The sequence below is a fragment of the Limulus polyphemus genome, unplaced genomic scaffold, assembly GCF_000517525.1.
Source record: "Limulus polyphemus unplaced genomic scaffold, Limulus_polyphemus-2.1.2 Scaffold1, whole genome shotgun sequence".
Taxonomy (NCBI): Eukaryota; Metazoa; Arthropoda; class Merostomata; order Xiphosura; family Limulidae; genus Limulus; species Limulus polyphemus.
The window spans coordinates 771,885-793,528 of NW_013665611.1; the positions used below are offsets into that span (position 1 = coordinate 771,885).

Genomic DNA, 21,644 nt, shown 5'->3' on the forward strand with positions numbered 1-21,644 from the left:
CTTATTTCGGAATTTGTCATTTTATACCATTCCTAAAATGTGCCCCCCAGTGGCACAGCGGTATGTCTGCGGACTTACAACGCTAGAATCCGGGTTTCAATACCCGTGGTGGGCAGAGCACAGATAGCCCATTATGTAGCTTTGTGCTTAACTTCAAACAAACAATATATATCCTAAAATGTAGGACTTTTTACTTTTTTACCCGTTTGTGTAATTTTATTTGTCTTTTTTACTTTTGTGTTTTTTCCATTGTCTTTCTTTACCCTTGTCGTTATTACCGTCACTGATCCATTGCCTACTACATGATTCCTTCATTCCAGAGCTCTTCAGGCCTGCCCGACACAACAAGTACAATAACAAATGGCGTATATAAATAGTGTTCCGACCACTACTGTGTTTGTTGTGTTTTAGCCGGTCTGATGAGTTCTGGATTGACATGGCGAACACAGTGAGGTTGGAATACTATTATTATACAGTCTTCCAATTCTTGAAAATCCCCAAGGAACTAGATATAAAAATCAGAGTCAAAAAAACGTAATAAACCTATTACTAATGTCTAATAACGAGTATAATTTGTTATAATCATGCTTCACCAGTCTGAACAGGCGTTCATACCATAACAATTGGTGTTGTAACAAATGATTTATATAAGTAGTGTTCAGACCACTCCTGTGTTTGTTGTGTCCCAGTTGGCATGATGAGCTCTCTATTGAGCGAAACGCGTCGTCGGCAATGGATATGGCAAACAGTTATTTGAAATACTATCACTATACATTATTCCAATTCTTGAAAATCCCTAGTACCCTATATAAAGAATGCTGTTTTAGAAAACGATAATAAGCTTAGTACTTATGTCTGACTACAACTATAATAAATTATGATCATAGTTCGCAGGTTGAAAAAGATGTTAACACCACAATAATGTAATCGCTTGTTAGGCTGTGGTAGTATACACGTATTTATTCATTTTATTTTAATTTATAAGAAAAATTTAGTGACAGACAAAATTGCCAAAATGTTATCCTTTGTAGGAGGATCTATCGAAGGGTATTTTAAAAATCCCTGCTTAAAGTCTTAAGATTTCCCCAATGTAGGAGAATCTACTGAAGGGTATTTTAAAAATCCCTGCTTAAAGTCTTAATATTTCCCCAATGTAGAAGAATCTACTGAAGGATATTTTAAAAATCCCTGCTTAAAGTCTTAAGATTTCCCCAATGTAGCAGAATCTACTGAAGGGTATTTTAAAAATCCCTGCTTAAAGTCTTAAGATTTCCCCAATGTTTTATAGATTACATTTGTATCCTAACTATATTGCTTGGACTAGCTTACTGAAAATGACAAATCTGTAAAGTTGACATCAAGATCTGACGAATTATTTATTTATAGATGTGTAATGTACTCGATCTCCTCGAGTCTTTTAAAAATTTCAAACTTTTATTTTGTTAGCTGTGAAAAACCACTGATATTTCCTAAATCGGCAATAGCTAGATGCTGTAATTATAGGGTGAGTTACCCTCCAGTAACTGCGAAGAAAAAGGGTATAGATTCCCTTCCCACCTTCATTTTACAAATCACTAACGTGATAAACAACAGTTTTCAGAAGAAACGCACACACAGAGACGTAGTTCGACTGACTGTTGCTATGTGGTAATTTTCAACTCCACCTCCTCCCCTGAAGCTCGTGAATCCTTCGTACCATCATTATTTCTTCCCCACATAGTTAAACTCAAGTTGCTCGCTATGGGAAACCATCATATCTACCGCGTGAGCCCCAGGGACTTGGCCGGGCACGCGGTGCAGATGTGGACTAACTCGTCCCCCAAGATGTCAGACGTACTTCGTCGACTGAAACAGCAGCTCAGTTTCAGCCTGTGACCCGCCTTAACCCCAGGTCTAACTCAGCTTGCTAGCAACACAAGAATTTAGGAGATTTTCCATCACGACCTGTTTTTGCTCCCTAGAGAGTCTCGAGTAGTATAAGCTATATTCCCATTATTCACAAAAACAGCAAAAAGAGAAACTGTTTGAGTTTAGGTATTTATATTCCATTACTGAGGTACCAAAATTTTAAGTACATTTTCACTTAAACAGAAATTATAAGGTGTTATACTTAATTTTTGTTTTCAAAAATGTAGACAGCGTTTCAGAAAAGCACCACAACAACACACTACTGTTTGTTTATTTTAGAGCAAAAGCAAATTGGGCTATCTGCTGTGTCCACCACGGGGAATTGAACGCCGGATTTCAGTGTTGTAAATCCATAAACTTACCGCTGTCCCACCGGGGGGGGGGGGACATCATTTGTTTTTTAAATTATGTTACTGTGTAAATACAAAATAATTATAGAACGATTACCAAACTATGTTTAAATAATTATATATTTAACATGGATTTATAAAACTAAACACTTCTTAAACTGTTTTACATTACTTATAGATTAAAAAACAATTCGAGTAGAAGCTGTTAAACTATGTAATATTTTTAAACTTGAGGTAATAATATTCAGTTCCAAGAAAATGTGTTCTAAAATCAATTCGATTTTATTCAGACTATGTAGGCATCTAAATGTGTTCTAAAATTAATTCGATTCTATTCAGACCATGTAGGCATCTAAATGTGTTCTAAAATCAATTCGATTTTATTCAAACTATGTAGGCATCTAAATGTGTTCTAAAATGGATTCTATTCTATTCAGACCATCTAGGCATCTAAATGTGTTCTAAAATTAATTCGATTCTATTCAGACCATGTAGGCATCTAAATGTGTTCTAAAATGGATTCTATTCTATTCAGACCATCTAGGCATCTAAATGATTAATAATTAGAAATTTTACAAACAAATTAACAAACTTAAAATCCAGTCACGCCATCGATTTTTTTTGTAGCCCTCTAATTTCCAATGACAAGAAACATTCACTCCCGAAAATTATTTCGGAGCCAACAAGATTTGCTGTTGCACTATCTCTTGCCAAGGCATTAAGATACAGACGGAGGCGATTCTATCACCTTGCAAAGCGACTGCTCTGTACTTATTCTTCTTTGTAAGATGAACTGAATTGTCAGCGGGAACACACAAACATAAACAAACTTAACACTTGTTCATGTGCTTGTTGTGGAAATACTTTGAATATAAAGGGGGACGTTTCTGAACTATCAAGCACGAACGAAACAAAAACGAGGCAGGCGTGTCCCTGTAGGGAGTTGACAAAAGGACGTCTGATCTTACCCAAATCACATGGCCGTGAGGGAATTGTTTTCTGTGTCACGGTACTAAGAAATTCTTTTCTAACAAAACAAAGAGGATGCAGTTGCAATTGTTCTTTTGGTAGCCTGAAAACTGAAACATGTCACTTTCCTTTCAGCCTTTCTCAGCAGCCAAATGGCTCTTACTCGTCTTTTCAATAGATTGGTATTATTCATTTCAATAAGTATAAAAATACTCAGATTAGCAATGTCTACGAAGCTGCTACCTGGAAGTGAATACAAATTTACAAACACTCTAAATCGTTAGATTTCCCTTTGGGTACGTTGTCCTCCAAACTTGAAAGTAATACCTTTGATAATGCCACTGGTTTTTAATCTGGTCTGTACTCGTTTTGTTGTCCCATAAGTTTTATTTGCATTGTTTTTACTGATGAGAAAATTTGTTGTAATTAATGTGATATATTTGGTTCAAAGTCTGTTGATTTCGACTTTATTATTAGTATTACTTCGAAATTGAAATTAAAGTAATTATCTTAAAAAAATCTACATTTGATACAAAATCGACATTTAAAACAAACTCCAGTTCTATTAAATATAATGTTACTTTCGTAAAAAAAAACAACAACAAGGAAACATGCATACACATACAATGTGTTACATGTCAAGGAAGAAAAATTTTAGGGCACAAACGAAGTATTACAATGCAAAATTAAATACAAAAATATACAATAACCATGAAAAAAATATATGATTTTGTGCTAACAATGTCTCTTATATATTATGTATTTATAAGTTATTTATTAAAATATATTTTATTATAATTACCTTCATTTGTATAATATAAAAGATATAAAGATACAAAATATCAATGAAAGAAGTACAAACTAAAGTGATGCCGCATGGGTATTACAAAAGAGTATATATATAAGCAAGTAGTAACCATTGTCATTATCAAAAGTATTAATTTCAACTTTGGTGAGAAGGGGGCAGCGTTAAGTTGGTCCCAAATTCAATTTCTATACATTTGGAAAGGAGTAGAAACAAAAATAAGGCAGTACAAATCGTCCTAACGATTTAGGGTGACTTGCCAATTTGTATTTATCTGGGGATGGGGACGATTTCACGGATTTTACTTAAGAGCCTTCTCTTAATAGTGTCCCTACACGAGTATGTGGTTCGATCTTCGTTAGTCTCAATCAGATCATCTGATCAAGGAAGCTAATCAAACAAACTCTCATACACAATCTATCGCTCTGAATTTCCTGTATAGATTATAGACATTAGTAATAGTACTGAACCACGATGTTACCATAAAAACAACGGTTTTAATTATACTTTACAACATAACCCTCGTAGCTGAGCCAATTTTGGATACGTTATTCGTAAACGCACAACTTTATGATTCAGTGCGTTATTCTCAAAACAATAAAGTCATACTGAAGCTTGGAAATACATCAAAAAGTACAACTAATAATCTATGCAGATCTTCACCTACCGTCTTCAAGCTCGTCTGCGGAGTAGTCTGCTCCGAGCACCGCCGACCAAAACAAGAAGAACGACCCGAGAAAAATTATCCCCTTTTTTCGCTGGCTTGTCATACTGGCAACAGACCCGACTATGTTCTACGTTCACCCAACTGTCCACAAGTTCCAGAGGTGCCAAATATTCAGACGAAGTTATTCAATCATTGAATGTTTGGAGAAATGTTAAGTTCTATCACAAACCAAATTTGAATATACAGACACTACACATAATTATTTAAGCTGGGAATTTCTGGAGTGTCCGTGTCAGAGTATACATTAAATGCACTCTAAAAAGGTCTAACGAATTCACACAGCTGTGTTTCTGAATGAGCAATCTATAAAATATTTCGGACTGGAAACGAACAGTCAAAATCAGTATCGAAAGTTGGTCGGATTTCTAAAATTTTGCAATTATAATAAAATCCAATGAACCGAGATTAACCAGTTCCCAAGTAGGTAATCAATAATATTATTTTGATTGAACCGTTTAGGCTTTGCAAATAACATTACAAAGAACGAAACATGCCCGCGGAGAGGCGAACAGGATCAGCACGTGACACCGAGTTCACAAGAACTCTGCCAAGAACTCAACTGACTGTGAGTTGGGCGGCGTAGCCGCTATAGCTAACGCGCGTCGGGAGGGGGGTGCAAAGGGGAAATAGATGACAGCCAGTCAGTGGCAGGCCGAGATGCGTGCATGCGGGGCAGCAGTTGTAAGCAACGTCAGTATCAGACAGCATCGAGCCTGACTGCATTGGAATCTGAGAACTTTTCCCTATCTACTCGTCCATCACCCCTGCTTCCATGGACGGATACATTTTTCCATTACACAGCCTGGACTAACCACGCTGTTCTCAAAAAGGCAAACGAGATTTTAAGTAGTATTAAAAATCTTGCAAGCGGCATGGGCTTCTTTCAACAATGTGACCAGCAAGAAGATTTCTGTGAAAGAAACTAATGTGTTGAACTGTGGCGAGATTTTGTACATTATATTGAAAGTATTGTAATACGAAAGTCTGAATAATACGGAAGACAAATAAATGATTTTTGCCATTTCGATTTTTTTTGCCACAAGACAATGACAGTAGCTTTTCTTCCAATAATATATATATATATATATATATATATATATGAGAAACTCATTTATATATACAGAATACTACTAATACTTTATTGCTTCCTAAGCCTATTAGCACAGTGAAGCACAAAGACTACTACAGTATCCACTTTTTGCTTGAAAGCAGTGGCAACTGCAGGATTCTAAAAGTGGGGTGAAAGGTGACAGATAAATGGGTTTGGGGGGCAGCAAAGTTATTTATATATATATATTTTAAAAAGATAAGAGGAGAGTCATAGAAGATGAATTTAAAAGTTCCAAAGTAGGATTACTTTTGCTGGAAAATGTTTCGTGGAGTTTTGTTTTATTAAACTCAAAATTACCAAGGTGACCCCCAAATGTAAGAACACTGACCATAGATTGGAAAATGTTTCGCTGGTAGGAGGTCTCCCGTCTACAGATGCCTGGTTCCTGAAGACATGGCATTTTATGAGATGTAACTTTTAGTGAAAATCTTTGAGGAGAAATATATAGAGTAGCACCTATTACCCCTCACTTCCCCTCTAATGTCGTCACTGCTTTGGGGGGGGGGTATCCTATCTTTAACGTTTTGTATAGGAATTGACATATAGCAAGGATCACTTCAACTTATGCAAGTGGCATTATAATTGGATAACTTAAAAACTAGACGATCTAATTTTAAAAGTATAACAAGAGGGAATTCTCAATAGCCGTGGCTGTAATTAGATCTCAAATCGATCAAGAGATGAAAAGAAAAACAAAAAAACTCAGAGCCATTCTATGATCACCTATGTAATGGATAAAAATTAGAAATATGCACAACTGAATTTTTTAGAATATACCACAGAGTTACTAAGCAATATTCTTAGTCAGTAGAATATAAGAATGGACCACTGTATCGTGGTTGAAGGCAGTTACTTTCAGTACATATGCCTTTGCTTTTTAACAAGTTAATTAACTTAATGAATTTCTCTTTGAAAACCAATTACCCTATGAGTGCAATTCTTCGTTTAGGGTACAGATATTTAAACTTGTTGAAAGCTCGTTACTGAGCCAATTTTAACTCGGTACACTTGTGGCTTTACCCATTTCGGAGACTAGATAACGACAACGTTACAAGAAAAATTGAAAAGTATAGACAGAATGATACAAGTATCATTAACCGCCCCTCACAAAATGAAGACCTATGATTGATTCGAGCCTTGACCAGTGTACATTGAAATCGTTACCTACCATCCTAAGACACTTTCAACCCCCCGACGGACTTACCTAGAGAAACCACTTAGAATAGATTAGATGAATTATTCGGAATCAAACCAGTATGTATAGTTCTTACAGAATGCTCACTTTTGGAAACATTGGTTTTTGCTCGTGTCACATGATATCTTAATTTTGTGAGGTCTCACAAGAAATAGCTTACTTCCTAAAACATAAGATTAATTTACGACTCATTCCATCTAATCTTTTAAGATATACCAATAAGTTATTGCTTACCTTATAAATTTCTTTACTTTGACAAAACATATAATACTTATATCACTTATAAGCTATTTTATTTTCGAAATTCGTATATAAAACAGTACTCATTTAATAAAGTATCATTTCCCCAGGCAGCAGGAAATCTAACATGTCTTACAGACTATATTACTTCCTAAATCTGCATATTATATAACTGTTCATATTATGAATTATTTATTATCTTTCCTCATGCAATAATAAATATAATAACATATGTCACAGATTAACAAATTTCCAAAATTCATGAATATGCAACTCCTCATCTTATGAAATGTTTCTCTAGACCGCGTAAAAACTGACAACGTAATTCATAGATTATATTGCTTCTGAATCCGTAGATTAAATTCATCTTATGATTCACCTTGCTTTCTAGAGTGTCGCACATTATCTAAATATTCAGTTAATGGGTTTGTTTTGAATTTCGCGCCAAACTACACGAGGGCTATCTGCGCTAGCAGTCCCTAATTTAGCAGAGAAAGACTAGAGGGAAGGCAACTAATCATCACCACCCCTCGCCAACTCATGGACTACTCTTTTATCAACGAATAGTGGGATTAACCATCACATTATAACGCTCCCACGGCTGAAAGGGCGAGCATGTTTGGTGGAATAGGGATTCAAACCCATGACCCTCAGATTGCGAGTCGAGCATCCTAACCGCCTGGCCATGCCAGGCCGGTTGATGAGTGATTTGGTTTCATAAACCTGAAGATTAAATTATGAACTTCATGAATTAAGATTAGATTAACAGTTTTACGGAATAACAGTTTTTTTTTATTTTCCTTGTTGTATGTATACTATTTTTCATAAATATTTTAGGACTATTTTGTTTCCTAATGGGATACTTTAATTTCTACCGATCTTGTGATTTCGCGTTTTCTCATCCTGCAATTTAACTTGATACATTACTTCTTTTTCTAGACTAAAACAGTTTGTAGGGAAAGATACTGAACTAGATAGGATTCTGCTTGACTGATACACCATTAGAACTTTCTCGAATAAATGTAGGTCTCGTTTTTCTAAACAACTATATTTAAAAGTTACAGATAATTTAGTGTTGTATCTAGACTCAAGCAAAGGCACCTGCAGCATTTCAGAAAGTTAACTTTAAGCCTTGCATGTAGTTATATACGGAGCTTAGAAAGGGCCAGATTACTAACTTTTAAATTTGCTTCATGCGCCTTGAGGAATAGAAAGCTGCCCAAACAACATTTCTTTTTACCGACACATCCACCTCGATAAATACAAACAGATGCGGGCGCTCTCTTGCGGCCAGTATTTGAGTTTTATGGTTAGCAGGCATAAGTGTTCCCGCTTGTGCGTCTGATAAATCATTGTACAAGAACAGAAATCCGTAGCAACAAATGCCTTAGAACTGATCATAGCGTAAAATGTTTTAACTATGCCGGTGATAATTGATCACGATCGCCTCATGTATACATACCCATACACTAGATACTTATATGTATACGTATAATAAGCGACATAAATCACATTACGTTATATATACTTATGTATATGGCTATCTGTCTTGCTTGTTTGGTATTTTCAATACACATAGCAAGTAAAAGTACTTTATTTGAAAGTACTTTAAGAGTACCTGTATAGATATAATTGTACTGTCTGTCCATGTAATTACTTCGCAGTACGAATGGATTTTCACTAAATTTGGTATGGAGCTTCAATCGGTCCGTGGAGAGATACACACAAACTTCCAATTTGGCATTTTGTGTTTGGCGTTTTTTATGGGCATTTTTGCGTTTTTTATTACTACGTCGTCCCCTGTTGATGGATCTTCGCCAAATTTGGTATGAAGGTTTGTTGGGTCCATGTGGAGATACACGCAAAGTTGCGGTTTCACATTTTGTGTTTTGCAGTTTTTATGGGCGTTTTTGCGTTTTACACAATTACATTTAAGGGAAGCATATTTTGCATGTCCTAAGATAACCTTTCATTAATCATGGATTTACATACGTTTCATCCAGGGGACGAGTACTGCAGATGGTAATATATATATATTAACATCATATCACAGTGACTCCAAAGTAGATGATCTCATTACTGGAAAAGAAGCAAATCGAAGTCTTTACTGAACCTGAGTGAAAAACGCTGGCTTTGATGCACCGTTTCTACCTTTATACGGAGAAAGTTGTTAACTATAAACGTTTTTTTTTGTTGTTGTTATGAGTAATTATTATTTACTTAAAGGTGCATAACAACGTTCGTTGTTTACTGTCGAAATATTGCGTTGGTCTCATTTTTATTATAGTTTCAATCTCGTTGCACTAAAGTTTGCCGCGTACGTAGGTGAAGACGGGTCCCTAATTATCATCGTAACCTACCCCAAAAATCGTTCCATTAAAGCAATTTAATTATATACTTGAAATATGTAAGTAATGTTAACAATGGATGATTAATTACAGTTTTGAATAGAGAATTTAATTTTGCCAACAGAGGTTTTAAAAATACACAAATAAAACATTTTTAAAGTTGTAAATTTCTTTATCTTGAGGTTGACCAAGTCTACACGGCGTAATACTTGGTATAAACACGTAAAAAAGGAGTGTGATTTTATACTTAAAGGGGTGTGAGGTACTGATAAACGAGCTACAAAAGAGTATAAATTCACACCTTTCGGGTAGAAAATGTTATATCACAATCTACTGGAGTAAGATGACTGTAAAAACTTCTGTTAAAATATTACCATAAAATTTTGAGTAACTGAAAGAACTGGTTGGCCTTCATTGAAAGTCAAATTATCGAATATCATGTCCTCATCATGTGTGATACATATACATTCAAAAAGAGTTAACAGTTTTTTAATTTACACATCTATCACACGACTTCCCTTCTGTTTATAAGTTCACACTCCATTCACACCTTTACGTATATAGCAGGAGTGTAAAGTTTTATTTGTTCTATGTGTGCATCTTTCAGAGTGTGAATTCTCACCCTATTAACAGCAAGGGGTGTGTCTGTAGGAACCATACCTCAGTCACATTTTGTTTTTACTTAGAGTGTATCTGTAAAAAAATAAGATAGTATACTACAGTTAGTTCATTAAGTTTTCATTAGAGTGCTCTATAGATGAAACAAATACATAATCTACCAATTTTCTTCAGCTAAAGACTGATAGCAGATTTATGTGTAAGATATAGCAGACATAAAGAACATTGAAAGCCAAGAAGGTAAGTTAAGCTTGTGGCCACCAGAGGAGCCACAAATCCTATGAAGTACTGATGCCCTATAAATCATGCGCTTACATGTAAAATTTATTTAGAATGTATTGCTTTAAAAGTAAAAAATAAGTCTACACATCGCAATATGATTTTGCGGGAGTTCAACCACATATATCGCTAATACAAATTATAACATGGTTGCTCTATTTCGTGTATGAGAATTTAAAAGAAAATTATTTTTTTTTGTGTTCATAAACCAACTGAAAACTAATAAATCATTGTGTAAAATATAAACCTAGGATAAAAAAACAAACAAAAACCTATAAATGTGTAAGAAGTAATCTGCGGAAAACTAATCAATCAGTTTTTCTAAGTATCCTCTTTCTCTCTTCCATTCATCGAGCTCATTTATTATATTTTAACATTTATTCGACTAATCTACAGTGATATTTCAGCTGAGCCTTATCAAAATTTTATAAAAGGCAAAGTCAGTTACTACTTTCAAAAGCCTCGTGTTGAGTCATGCAAACGACTCGTCAAATTCTCATCTCAAGTAATCTCCACGTAAACCAAAAAGGAAAAAAGACACACACACACACACACACACACAAAACAAAGATGGAGTAAGAAAGAACGATAAGGTTACCTTGGTCTTTGATTAAACATTCAAGATTCCAACACTCAAAAAAAACATATTTTGGGTCTTTAAGCCTGAAAAAATTACTGAGGAATTCCAAGTCAAGACAAACATACGACTTTGAACCAATCACTTTCATTTTACTATTTTAACCTTAAAAATATTACTCGTAACCTTAATTTACAAAACAAAAAGTCTGATAATGTTTGTGAAAGCGATCTTTCATAAAGACCATCCAACAACTTGATAAATAGCCCTATATAATATCACAGATGGAATTTTTATTTTTTTTATTTTGAATATAAAACAATTATTACGTATTTGGGGCCATGCATGACCGAAAATTTATGGTTCGCGACTCATTGCCGTGAAAACGCGTTATACACTTTGGGGCCGTTCGTATACTATAAGAGTGACGGTCAAATCCCACTCACTATTCGAGCAAGCCTGAGAGTTGCGGTGGTTGCTGTTGATTAGCTGTATCCCCTTATAAAATCAAGATTAGTCAGCCCTCAATGTAGTTTTGCACGAAAGTTTGGAAAAAAAAAATTGTAAGTATTGAGGCGATTTAAAAATATGTTCATACAATCAAACCTAGCAGTGTAGTGTCTTTGTGTGACACTTGCTATGTTCTTATTTCCTGTAGTTTTATCAGTTATTTGCATTTTTGGCGATTTTCAGCATGTCATTAATTCTTATCACGCTCTGGAACGCGTTTGATTGATATTATATTTTGATTTATAAAGCAGAGTGGTCCGTCTGTCTGGCGTCACAATTCTGATTAAAATTTGTGGAAGAACTCAACAGGACATCTCAAACACAAACAAGCAGTCGGACAAACTGTTCGAATTTTTCAACTATGTTAATTATGTACGAAGTTAAAACAGGTATGAATATTCGCATTCTTTTCTTCTAAGTCTTGAATAATTTTGAACGATGACTGTTAATGTATTTTTGTTAAGTGATGTGGTAGTTATACGTGTTTTTCTTTTTTTAAGAAGTCTCTGTGTTGAGCTCTAACAGCATTATATTTCATTGTTTTCATACTTTTTCATGGTTAGACTTCCGTAAAATTGTGCCTACTGTAGAAAGCATTTTGAAAGAGGATTACGTGCCCTTGTACGTTATCGTATTGCGTTATTTAACAGAAACACACACATTTTATATGCGCAAATACACACATATACAAATGTGTGTATGTGGTCAGACTCAACCATCCGAGCTTCTAACCGCATTTGTATCAGACTGGCAGCTTACGAAATAATCAGTTTTCATGAGATAGTAGTTCTTATTAATAAACCAAATTTATGTTTTAAAGAAAATGCTCTTATATTAGTTTGTTTGTTTGAATTTCGCGCAAAGCTACACGAGGGCTATCTGCCCTAGCCGTCCCTAATTTAGCAGTGAAAGACTAGAGGAAAGGCCGCTAGTCATCACCACCCACCGCCAACTCTTGGGCTACTCTTTTACCAACGAATAGTGGGATTGACCGTCACATTATAACGCCCCCACGGCTGAAAGGGCGAGCATGTTTGGTGTGACGGGGATTCGAACCCGCGACCCCTCGACTCGCAATCTGATTATATAGAAGTATCTCACCCTTTTCAGTGCGCACCTGCTGATTTTAGTGCTACAGTAACTACAGTTGTCAACTGATTTCCCAATGACAAAGTTTGATGACTACCTTTATATTTAGGGTTCTTTTTATTACATCGACCTTTCCCATGAGAAAGAATCTGTGATACCAAAAAGGAATTATTCAGAATAACTTGCAGTTGAACAAGAGAAATTTAGTCATATTGCTTGACCATCATTCTACTGTTAAAACTACAAACACATGTATATATAATAATTTTGAAAATTTTTCGGCAAATTAAGTGTTCACTTTACTAAATAAAAGAGAAAGAAAATCCCTAATGTACTTGCATACTATAAGTGCAATGATGTCATCAAGATAGATTGAAACAATGTTGGACGGCAATACAGCTAAAACGCGTTATTTTATTCAATCAGTGTTTCTGGACTATTGCTCAGATCAATAATAAGACAATAAATTGAGAGAATACATTAACTACAGTAAATTTCCTCTTTTTTTTCAGCTTTCCTTGTTTACTTCCACTTGCAATTGTTTACTCGGTTCAAGTTTGAAATCCAGCAAAAAATAGATAAAGCATGCAGGTTAAAATCAATTCATTATAAATGACAAGCATTCTTTGTAATATCAGTCTTCTGTATATAATGTATGCAGGATATGATACAAAAGATGATACCTATATACAGGCCTTGCTAAGATTTTATCAATGGTCATCGTTTCTGAGATAAACGACACATGTAGGCTTAAGTAAGCTGAGAGTCAATAACAGTCCAGTATATGGCTCATAGAAAGGTTCATATCACATTGAAGAAACACATTAGCAAGCGAAAAAGGCGATGAGTATAAAATTATAACACCACATTCGGCAGTTTTTGCAACACTAGATTTAATTTTTATGAGCATCAAAATGAAGTTGAGATTCAAGAAGAGAGGAGCCGACGCCCATGTTATAAACCAATACAAGTTACAATCTCCTTAATTTATAGTTTCTATCTTCTCTGAGGCTTAATTCTGTTTCTAAGTAGGTAGACATTTAGTGTTTTTATGGATAAATGCCTTATGCTCCAATATCCAACAGGGAAGATGAGATAAAATTACCTCTATATACATGTAAATTTTTACCTGTTATTACCTGTTTGTCAAATATATATTTAACTTAAGAATGGCTTTTTAATTTCCGGTACATTTGGATACTGTAATAGAACTGGGATCTCCAGAGCGCAAAAGACCACCAATGTTATTTTATATATTGTAGTTACTCTTACAAGTCATTAATCATTATGATCACCATAAAAACTTTTTCATGAAATTTTAAGCTATTTAGAATTCCCCGGTAAGTCGGCGCTAAGTTTTCAGAATTACAAAACTAAAATTTGGTGTTCGATTTTCTGCGGTGGACAGAGCAAATAGCCCATCGTGTAGCAGCTTTGCGATAAACCACTAAAAACTTAGAAGTTATTTACACAATTTGTTAAAAACCCATTATACGAAACCAAGAAATGATTTACAAATAAACATAATGTTAAAATATTATACCATAAAGCTGTTCAAAAGTCTCATTAAGAAACAGGAAAAGAAGCATTTGGATAAATCCAGATCAGCACCTTACATGATATGTAGGTGTGAATGAGTATATAAAAAGCAAAACAAAAATAACATCAAGTGTTTGAAAGTGGAAATCATGGTGTATTAAGATAAGGTTGTCAAAGTGGATACAAGTTTTCCAGAAAATCTTATCATCTTTAATATTTCTATGAGCCTTTTGAATAATCGCTATCATAACACTTTTTTTTTGTCTTATTGTTAACACAAAGCTACACAATGGGCTACTGTGCTGTGCTCACCACAACTATCGAATCTACATTTTTAGCGTTATGAGCTATCATACTTACAGCTGAGCCACCAGGGGTACCATACATATGTATTATAGTATAAAATATTCAGGCCACGCGTTACATTTTAAGCCAACCTAAGTGTATTGGTAATAATGTCATCCTAAATCACAAACATTTTTGTTAATTATGTAATAAAATGAGTTTTCAAGCTCATTACGTTTACCTTAACAAGGATGTTCTAAAACTGGCTGCTAGATTTAGAGGTCTTAAGTTTTAAAAAAATCGAGACATTTGTAAGGTAAGAAACTGATTAATCGCTCTCATTACTAATGATACCTAATAATTTAATGTCACAATCACTATTTCTCGATTCTGTTAAGCCTTTACAATTAGTCCAGTATAAGGTTAACTTTGGTTAAGAATGCCTGCAATCCAATTTGTTAGCTTTAATTAACTATAAATTTTAACTTTTCATGGGTTCTTTTGGGTAGACCAACAAGATTGTAAAAAATACTTGATATGAAAATCAAAACTTAAGAAGGAAAAAATTATCAAGTAAATATTAAACGCCCACACAAATGTCACTCTTAAGGCTAAAACAGTACTTACTTTCTAGACAAAAAAAAAAGCATCGTATCTCTGTTGACGGGTAGGGATGGTGCATTTTGAGTTTTGGAAGATGATATTTGAACGTTTTTTGAGTCTATTATTTGGAATGGAAATGGAGTTGACTATTTCAGTCAAATATCAATTCGCAAAGCGACTGAGGCAGTATTAAAATTTATTATAGTGTTGCAATAAGGAAAAAAATCAATACACGCTCAAGATTCAAGGTCAGAAGAGATTTGGCAAGAATTAGCGCTGGGGCTAATGAGTACTTTATAACACTTTAGTAATAAATAATAAAAATTAGCATTAAAAATTAAATATTATGCATTTACTAAGTTTTCTCCTCTGTTTTTTCTTTCTTTAACATTTTTGTATCTGAATTATCTACTTTGGTGACTTCGTGATTACCTCAGGTATAATATATTCAGGTATATATATTCTCAGGTATATTCTCAGGTATACTGATTACCTCAGGTATAAGAATAGAAACTACAACAACTTGAGGAACGGCAGAAAATGTATTTCGGAGTTTAAAATGAGTTCCCTACCTGACTGTATTGAAAGAAAAGACTGGGAAAAATGGCAGTGAAAAAATGTTGTGTTTTTATTCTACGAAAAGCAAACTAGTTCAAATAGCCCAACGTGTTCCAGAGCAAAGGAAAATAGCTTCTCTCTAAAGTCTAGAGATCTTGATGATGTCATTTCTTTCAGATCGTTTGTGTACTCACATCACTGTTGGTCATTTCAGGAGCAAAAATATAGGAACTATTATCTCCAATCATTAAAAGACTAGTCACTGGTTATGATCACTGTCAAAATATACGTTATTTAATTAACTATGCATTCCCCGAGCATTCTTTATCACGAGAGAACACATGTAACACCAGGACTGTGCATAACGAGGGCGATAGTAATTGAGCCATTTTTCAGAACCAGTTCTCTATTGTTAAATCTATTAGTGTTCCGTTTATGTGAAGAATTCTGAAAGTTCTTAGAGAACGAAAACTTTACAGCTGTCTAAACTATAAAGGAAAAGAAACAACATACTTAGTATTTGTGTACTGCAAACTTATATTCCCGTCTCCTTTGCCATTTCAAACACTAGTAGGATGTTAGAGGATTTGTATTTATTAGGTTTAATGTTAATATTTTGTGTATATTAGGTTTATTCTATGAAATACATAGCATAAAATACACTACAAATTCTGCTAAGTATTCCTAAACTACATAAACTGCTTCCAAATTTGTTTGTTGTTATGTAGTTTAATGCCATCTGGTCAGAGAGAAAACTTAAGTTATTTACAGTATTTAAATACTGTAAAAAATACATATTTAAATGCGTATTTTATCCAGTACATGGTACCATTATAACATATCAGCCTTATTTATGTTATATTATATTTCTTTATATAAAATATAGCCCACCTGTACCAACTTATTTCATCTCAACTTGCGCAAACAGTGAAAACTAAGCTATTTTATAAACCATTTACTATCTTGTTATAATTTTATGTTTTTCTTTATCCATGAAAGAAAACTTTTGAAAAGTTTATTGAATAAAATAACTTTAATTCCCAACTTTCTAACCTAGAAAATCTTATTATAAAGTTAACAAATAGATGTTTACTCGTTTACCTGGAATTTTAAGACAATTGAAGTACACTTATTCTCTATCTGCTTGTCTATTCACCTCCTTCTCTTGTGCTACCTTAGGAGGTGCGAGGTGAATGCAGTGGTTATGAGGTTAACTATGTATGCTCTAAGAGTCAAGGACTAGGAGTACTTGCTAACACATCGTCATATAATTTCAGAGCTACGTTGCATCTACCAAGGTAAGGGTTATTGAATTTCACTGCAGGGGGAGTCATACCTTTCTGGCCCTATTTTTCATCCTCTGTTTTGTGAGTAAAATCTGTGCCCAACAAGGCAGTGTTCGATTTGTACTTACAAAGGTGTGAGGATTATAGACGAAGGAATGTTACAAAACTGCTGTTAGCTTTAAAGGACAAACAAAAAGTTGTGAGAAAGTAAAAGACAGATAATAATGTTTATTATCCATGAATTATTTTGAAAGCATAAAATTAGACCTTATTATTTTCTTCTACTAAAATTAATTCCCATGGTAGGTCAGTGGTAAGTTTACGGACTTATAATGCTAAAATCCGCGGTTCGACTACCTGCGGTGGAACGAGCGCAAAAGGCCCGGCATGGCCAGGTGGTTAAGGTGCTATTAATAAAAAAAATGTGTATGTGTGTAGTGACCACAATAGCTAAAGGTTCGAAAGGAAAATGTTATATATAGCAAATCTGTATGCTTTTGATTTTGACTGAGATGTGGTAAGAAAAAAGACTAAACACAATTTGCAAACACAATGAAAGTAATCTCTATTTAACACCACAAACAATAAATAAGTCTGTAAACCAGAATGAAAGAACATAGCAATTTTTACCAATTTCCATACATTATTTTCAGGATCTTGATCCCTGGAAACCATTCTGTATTAAGAATTTTGATATATCTCTTCTTCTTTATATTGAATTCTTGAAGAATAGCCTGTTACTCCATATCACTAACAAACATCAGTTTTTGATGCTCTGTTTGAAGAATTTTCATTCAGTTGACCAAATCTGGTATTTGAGAATATGCTGTCTATTCATCTTAGTACTTCCAAAGTTGACCAAATGATAAATTTGTAACCTGTTATAATTTTACAGGTTTTGCTTAACTTTGGACATTTATTTTCCTCCTTCTTGTAGTTGTTCAACATAGGCAGTTTTTTTAATGTAAAATAGTATCTTACAAACGAATGATGAAATCTGCATATGGTTGTTAAGTCCGATTTTTAGTTCTTGGTGCCTTCATCTAGTAAATGTTGTATAATATGTAGGTTCTTTCGATCGTTACTATCATGTTCAGGGCAAAAATAGAAATATTTGTGTTTTTTACTTCTTTTTAAAACACAAGATGATGAGTTACAATCAATAACTTTACGTGATACAGTTTGTTATTTATCCCAAAAAGTGACAGCTCTTACTATCACATCTTGTAGCTTGTGTACATCTTTAAGTGTTGAGTAATCTAATGGTGGTGTTGAGGTAAGGTTCTCTGTGAGAGAGTAAATGCTCATTCACATTCACGTCTTCTATTTCAAGAAGAAGACAAGTTATGACAATAAAGAAACTTTAAGGTAGCATGAACCTCATCCCAAAATATTTGGAGTTCATATATATTTCAAAGTTTGGAACATTTCTTAGAGTTTCAGAATCCACTGAATGTTTAAACCCTCCTAATAAACTAAAGAAACATTTAAAAAATACTTTGTAAATAAGTTGTTCATATTTCTTTGGGTTAACTTTGAAACTACTCGTCCTTAAACTGTCAAAATATATTCTAGGCTATTACAGATCTAAAGATGTCAATAATCCACGATGAAGGTCTGGTCCAAACCAGCACTGTGAATTATATAGAAGAACATTTCCTAACATAAGTGATTTCTGGACAAATTTTAAACCTTAAAGGTGGATAATGGTGAAAATTATTTACATATTCACAATTAATGAAAAGGTAGTTTTAAGCAGAATAACGACTTATTTTACTTTATAAATTATGTATCATGTCAAGTTATAAATATTATGTTATGTCCTTTGTTTGTTATTAATTGTAACTATGTATTATAAATTGAAAATAATATGCCAAAAATGCTAAATATGATATTGGGCAATAAAGTTACAATATTACACACTGCAGTTTATGAAGTGTTCATCACTTCAGACTTTTTAATTGTACAGTAAAGAAACTTCTAGCGTCATAGGTTTTTTGGCCATGGATAATGCCTGTTATGAAGTTAGGTGTGAGGAACATCAGTTGGGGTTGAAAAAATGGCTGGCTTTTGGTCAGTCCCAAAGGGATTACAACACTCTAAGTCGTTAGGAAATTATTAAAGGTAGAGGTTGCCCTTTTTCTTCAGCGATATGGAGACAACAGAACCCCCTGTGATTATGAAACGTTATTATCAAGACAGGTGTACAAGGTGAGAAAGATAGAGACTTGTTGGCGTGAGTTGTGAAAAAGGGATACAAAAGAAAGGAGTTTATTAGAAGAAAGAATGACAAAAACAAAGAGATGTATAAGAGAAAAACAAGGGAAGGAGTACTATACTGCCAATGAGAACAAAACCTAGTTCTAAATTTATGTATTGTTGGTTAGAGTAATGAATAGCAAATGTTATGTATACTAGTGTGAGTTGATTCTTGATAGGAATAAGTACAACCTTAATAAATAGAAGTGCAAGTATAGCACAATGATAACAAAGTAGTGTCAGAAGTGGGATTAAACAATTCATTAGGCATCAAACCAAACAATGGAAGAAGAGTTCGAAGTTGGAACCACATCAACAAAGGCTAAAGAGGAAAGTCAACTTGATGAAAAAGAGAATTCGGGCAAGAAAATAAGTTTCCTTTTGTTCTTATTTTACCTGTTTTAATGGTGGTTCAACTAATTCCTACTAGTTATAAATTGTGTGGTGTGTTTCATTGTTTAAGAGTAGAGAATTTATGTTAGCATGGATGGGAATGGGAAATCACTGACATATATGTCAGCTGATAAATAAATGTAGAGAAATGGGTATAATATGTAGTAACAATTGGAAACAATATGAGATATATGAAGTTTTAATTGAGGTGGGGCTCATAAGAGATGAGCTTTATGTAGGGTTCGCAAAGGTTATCATGGTAAGGATTTACAATTTGCTAAGATACAGTTAGAAATGAAACATTTACATACAGTGAATAAATGCTTAGAAATAGAAGCTGGGAAGAATGTTTAAAACTAGAGATAGAAGAAAGAATTCAAGTTGATAATCGGTGGAAGGTAGGAGTAATTCTGGTGATAGGGCTGGCAAACATGAAAAAAAGCACCGATGTACAGTTGCCAATATTTTGCGAATGCGATGAAGATGTATTTTTCTGTGCTTTTGAAACAAGAGGGAATCTTCAATAGCCGTGAAATTCTTTTAGGCAGGATTAGAGTACATTAACCTATGAGACCTTTATTTCATTTGTTTTTCTTAGCTATGTTTTTGTGCGCCAGCAATACCAAGCGTAAACCCGATTCAGTTTTATTACTCTTCAGGACTTCTACCAACCTACCCTCAAATTGAAATTATTTTAGGCAGAGTTAGAGTGAATTAATCTATGAAACCTTGGCCTTGGTGAAATACACCAATCGAAAGGGTTTGACTTCCTGAGTTCAAAACTGTAATTATATCTCAAATCAGTCAAGAGATGATGGAGCTATGAACTAAAAGTTTGTACTTGAAAAAAACACAACTGAGAGCCGTTCTATGAGCCACTGTGCTGCAGTTAAAAATAGCGAGAGCAGAATATTGTGAGGAATCTAATTCCTGCAGTACCTATAAAGATGCTAGCCTCATACAATAAGACTGTTAGTAAAGACGAATTACAGAACGATGCAATGAAATCAGCTATTTTATAGACATATACGTTAAGTCTGGAAACGTATTGCAGAAAGTTCAGAGAGTTAGAAAAAACGGCAAAGAGTATGGAACATGAGTTGCTAATTAAATGGATCGAAGATGCTCTCAAGATTGTAAATTTGATGTAGCAAGGGCTAATTTTGACAAGATTACCAAGCAGTGAATAATGTGGTTAAAAAATAGAAGGCTAGCAATTGCACGTGAGGAAGTGACGTTAGTTGATGAATATACAATTGATTGAAAGTAGGTGAAAAACAAGCTAGTAGAAGTACTTACTATAAACAAATAAAACTGGATCAGCACTCCTCAGGAATTTTAAGAAGAACCTTCCCACAAAATGATTTTGTAAATAAGGAAAGAAATTACAAACCTCCACCCAAATGTTTTATATATGATCAAGTTATGCGTGTAGCTAAATTATGTTGGCAGAATAAGAAAACTGCGAAAAGAAGAAAGAATATAACGTATTATATCGAAGACAGAAAATTTCAAATAAATATTTAGAAGTGATGGTAAATGGAAAAGCTGTAAACGCATCAAGAGATACTGATAGATAGAAAACTCTGGTGAGAAAAGACTTAATAAAAGATAATCAACTCAAAAGTGACACAGTACATTTAACTGGGTTTAGCACCATACCAGAAAAGGCACTACTAGCTAAAGCCACATTGAAATATTGAGTTTGCATAGTAATAAAGTAGAAACTGTCGAGTTGAAAATACACCAGTAGCGGTACTAACATAGCCAAAGTAGCCATATAAATGAGGTTATAGAAAACTTTGAAACATGGGTAGGAATTAGTGAAGAAATAAATCATCAAGTAAATAATACAAATAATGATAAAATTTTTAACTGCTGTTAGAATAGGGAATTTGGATCGAGAACAAATAATTTGTTACGTCTCTGTTCGTTTGTTAATTTCCCGTAGAAATTCTTCCTGAGAAACTTCAGCGATACAAATCCTTTCTTAAA

At 34.0% G+C, this 21,644-nt stretch overlaps 1 protein-coding gene across 5 annotated transcripts in view; it reads right to left on the reverse strand.

Annotated features, from left to right (window-relative positions):
* LOC106459436 (netrin receptor UNC5C-like) overlaps positions 1 to 21,644 on the reverse strand; it is a 271,029-nt gene that overhangs the window by 125,466 nt on the left and 123,919 nt on the right. The window contains exon 1 of one of the 5 annotated variants that reach the window (XM_022388063.1): positions 4,700 to 5,307. The exons of the other annotated variants lie outside the window; for them this stretch is intronic. Within the exon in view, the coding sequence (XP_022243771.1) occupies positions 4,700 to 4,802 (103 nt within the window). The 5' untranslated portion in view covers positions 4,803 to 5,307. Of the gene's footprint in view, positions 1 to 4,699; positions 5,308 to 21,644 lie in introns of those variants that run through there. 5 annotated transcript variants of the gene reach the window in all.